This window comes from Tachysurus vachellii, chromosome 1 (assembly GCF_030014155.1).
Source record: "Tachysurus vachellii isolate PV-2020 chromosome 1, HZAU_Pvac_v1, whole genome shotgun sequence".
Classification (NCBI taxonomy): domain Eukaryota; kingdom Metazoa; phylum Chordata; class Actinopteri; order Siluriformes; family Bagridae; genus Tachysurus; species Tachysurus vachellii.
The window spans coordinates 40,548,811-40,551,310 of NC_083460.1; the positions used below are offsets into that span (position 1 = coordinate 40,548,811).

The 2,500-nt window shown below is 45.1% G+C and overlaps 1 protein-coding gene across 12 annotated transcripts in view; it reads right to left on the reverse strand.

The window, feature by feature from the left end:
* The window catches only part of sox6 (SRY-box transcription factor 6), a 176,035-nt gene that overhangs the window by 5,550 nt on the left and 167,985 nt on the right, over positions 1-2,500 (reverse strand). For 10 of the 12 annotated variants that reach the window (XM_060866913.1, XM_060866986.1, XM_060866668.1 and 7 more), the window contains one exon: positions 228-461. In XM_060866913.1, the coding sequence (XP_060722896.1) occupies positions 228-461 (234 nt within the window). The remainder of the gene's footprint in view (positions 1-227; positions 462-2,500) is intronic. The other 2 variants (XM_060866746.1, XM_060866833.1) reach the window with 1 other exon arrangement.

A 2,500-nucleotide genomic window follows, 5' to 3' on the forward strand; every position in this document is an offset into this window, starting at 1 on the left:
CACACACACACACACACACACACACACACACACACACACACACACACACACACACACACACACACACACACTAGCTCATACACTTGCACTCACATTTGCAATCATACACTCACACACATGTAGTGTCCCCTGAATGCCAGAAGAGGGTTAGATGAACAGGAGCTAGCATAGATTAGTGCTAACGATTAGCAATGGATGACAAAAATAAAAGGGTTTTCTCGACTCACCCAGGATTTTGCTGATGTTGGAGTTGTGCATGTCCGGGAAAGCCTGCAGGATTTTGCGCCGCTCGTCTTTGGCCCACACCATGAAGGCGTTCATGGGTCGCTTGATGTGCGGCTCATTTGGGTTCCGTCCTCGCGATTCTCTGAACACCCGGGCTTCAGTGGTGCTGGCGCCTCCTGTTGGCCAACAATAATACTGTTGTGGTTTTTCTGCAGAACCATTCAGCTCCTTACTCCCTGGAAACACCAGAGCGAGAAGAAGGACAACGCCAGCGTAAAGCGTTAATTAACCTTCCAGGGTTGGAGGAAAGGAGCTGGACCTCTCTGCACACACACACACTCACACACTCATACACACTCACACACTTCACCACGGTGTATACTTCACCGTATACTTTAATCCTTGTTAAATATTCAACCAGGGCCCAAGAACCTAATCATTACACACTCACTTACACTGTGTGTGTGTGTGTGTGTGTGTGTGTGTGTGTGTGTGTGTGTGTGTGTGTGTGTGTGTGTGTGTGTAAGCTTTCAGCCTCTCAATCAGGCCACTCAGCATCATCAAACTTGGAGTTTTTCGCTTACAGCAGAGCGGGATGGAAAAGATTTCACGCGCTTTCGCTTCCTTTTATATGTAAGATGTGAAAGAATTAAATAAAAGCCGTATGAATATTTAAACAAACAAAAAAAAACATGTTGATAAACAAGGCCTGAAAAATAAAACAAACCCAAAAAAGCTTCCATATGCTCCGATACATCTTTAATGATAGGAGAAAACTGGAAAAGAAAGCTGCGAACGGGACGATGAATATTTCATCATCCACATGTGACGCGTGTTGATTAGGAGCCGCGAGCCGCTTGGCGTGAGTTTACCTGCGACCCCGCTCTGTTTCTACGGCAACGACAACCACAAAAACAACAACAACCACCGCGGAGGATCTTAATGAGTCTGTGTGGAGATTCTACAACACACAATCTTAAGCTTCGACAACAACGTAAACAGAGTGAAGGAGGAGAAGCGAAGGAACGGCCACAGAGGAGCTTCACTTCACTTCACTTCACTCTGCTTAAAGACATGAAGGAGGGACAGAGAGAGAAAACAGGGGGAGGAGGAGGAGGAGGAGGAGGAAGAGTCGGACTCAGGGACAAGCTGTCAGACATCAGCCTCGACTCCCCTACGCACTTTAGATTTATTACCACTAGCAAGGGTTGAAACCAACACACACACAACACACACACAACACACACAACACATAAACAACACACAACACACACACAACATACACACACCACACACACAACAGATAAATAACACACAACACACACAACACACACTCCACACACACACCACACACACACCTAAACAACACACAACACACATTACACACACACCACACACACAACAGATAAATAACACACAACACACACACCACACACACCTAAACAACACACAACACACATTACACACACACACACACGCACCACAAACACAACAGATAAATAACACACAACACACACACAACACATACTCCACACACACACACCACACACACCTAAACAACACACACCACACACACAACAGATAAACAACACACAACACACAACACATAAACAACACACAAACAACACACTACACACACTACACACACACACATAAACAACACACATCATAGTTTTTATCAAGTTATAGTTACACTGAATAACTATCTCTCTTTCACTGTTTCAATATTGCACTCGCTCTCAATCTCAGTCACTCTCTATCTCTCTCTTGCTATTTCTGCCTCTCCTTTTCTCCCTCTGTCTGTCTCCTCTGAGCATCTCTCTCTCTCTCTCTCTCTCTCTCTCTCTCTCTCTCTCTCTCTCTCTCTCTGTCTTCATCCTTTATCTTTCCATCTCTCACTTTTTGTATCTTTCTCTCTTCCTCTATCTTTCTTTGGGTCTCTCTTATCCGTATGTCTCTCGCTTTCAGTCTCTCACTCTTCATCCCTCTTTCATTCCATCTCCCCCCCCCCCTCTCCCCCCTCTCTCTCTGTCCATCCCACAAACATGTGCTCACTTTGTATCCTGACACACACTACAAACAGAACACATAAGAAAAAAGGAAGAAAGGAAGGCATGTGTGAGCAGGGTGTGTAGCGCGGCCGTGAGGGATAATACACTGGCTTCCCCACACTACATTAATTTCATTTAGCGTGCACTCTGCGCTCAGGATAAATTGATTTCATTTTGTTTGGTTTTGACAGCCATGTTTATTGTGCAATGAAATGTAGCACGGC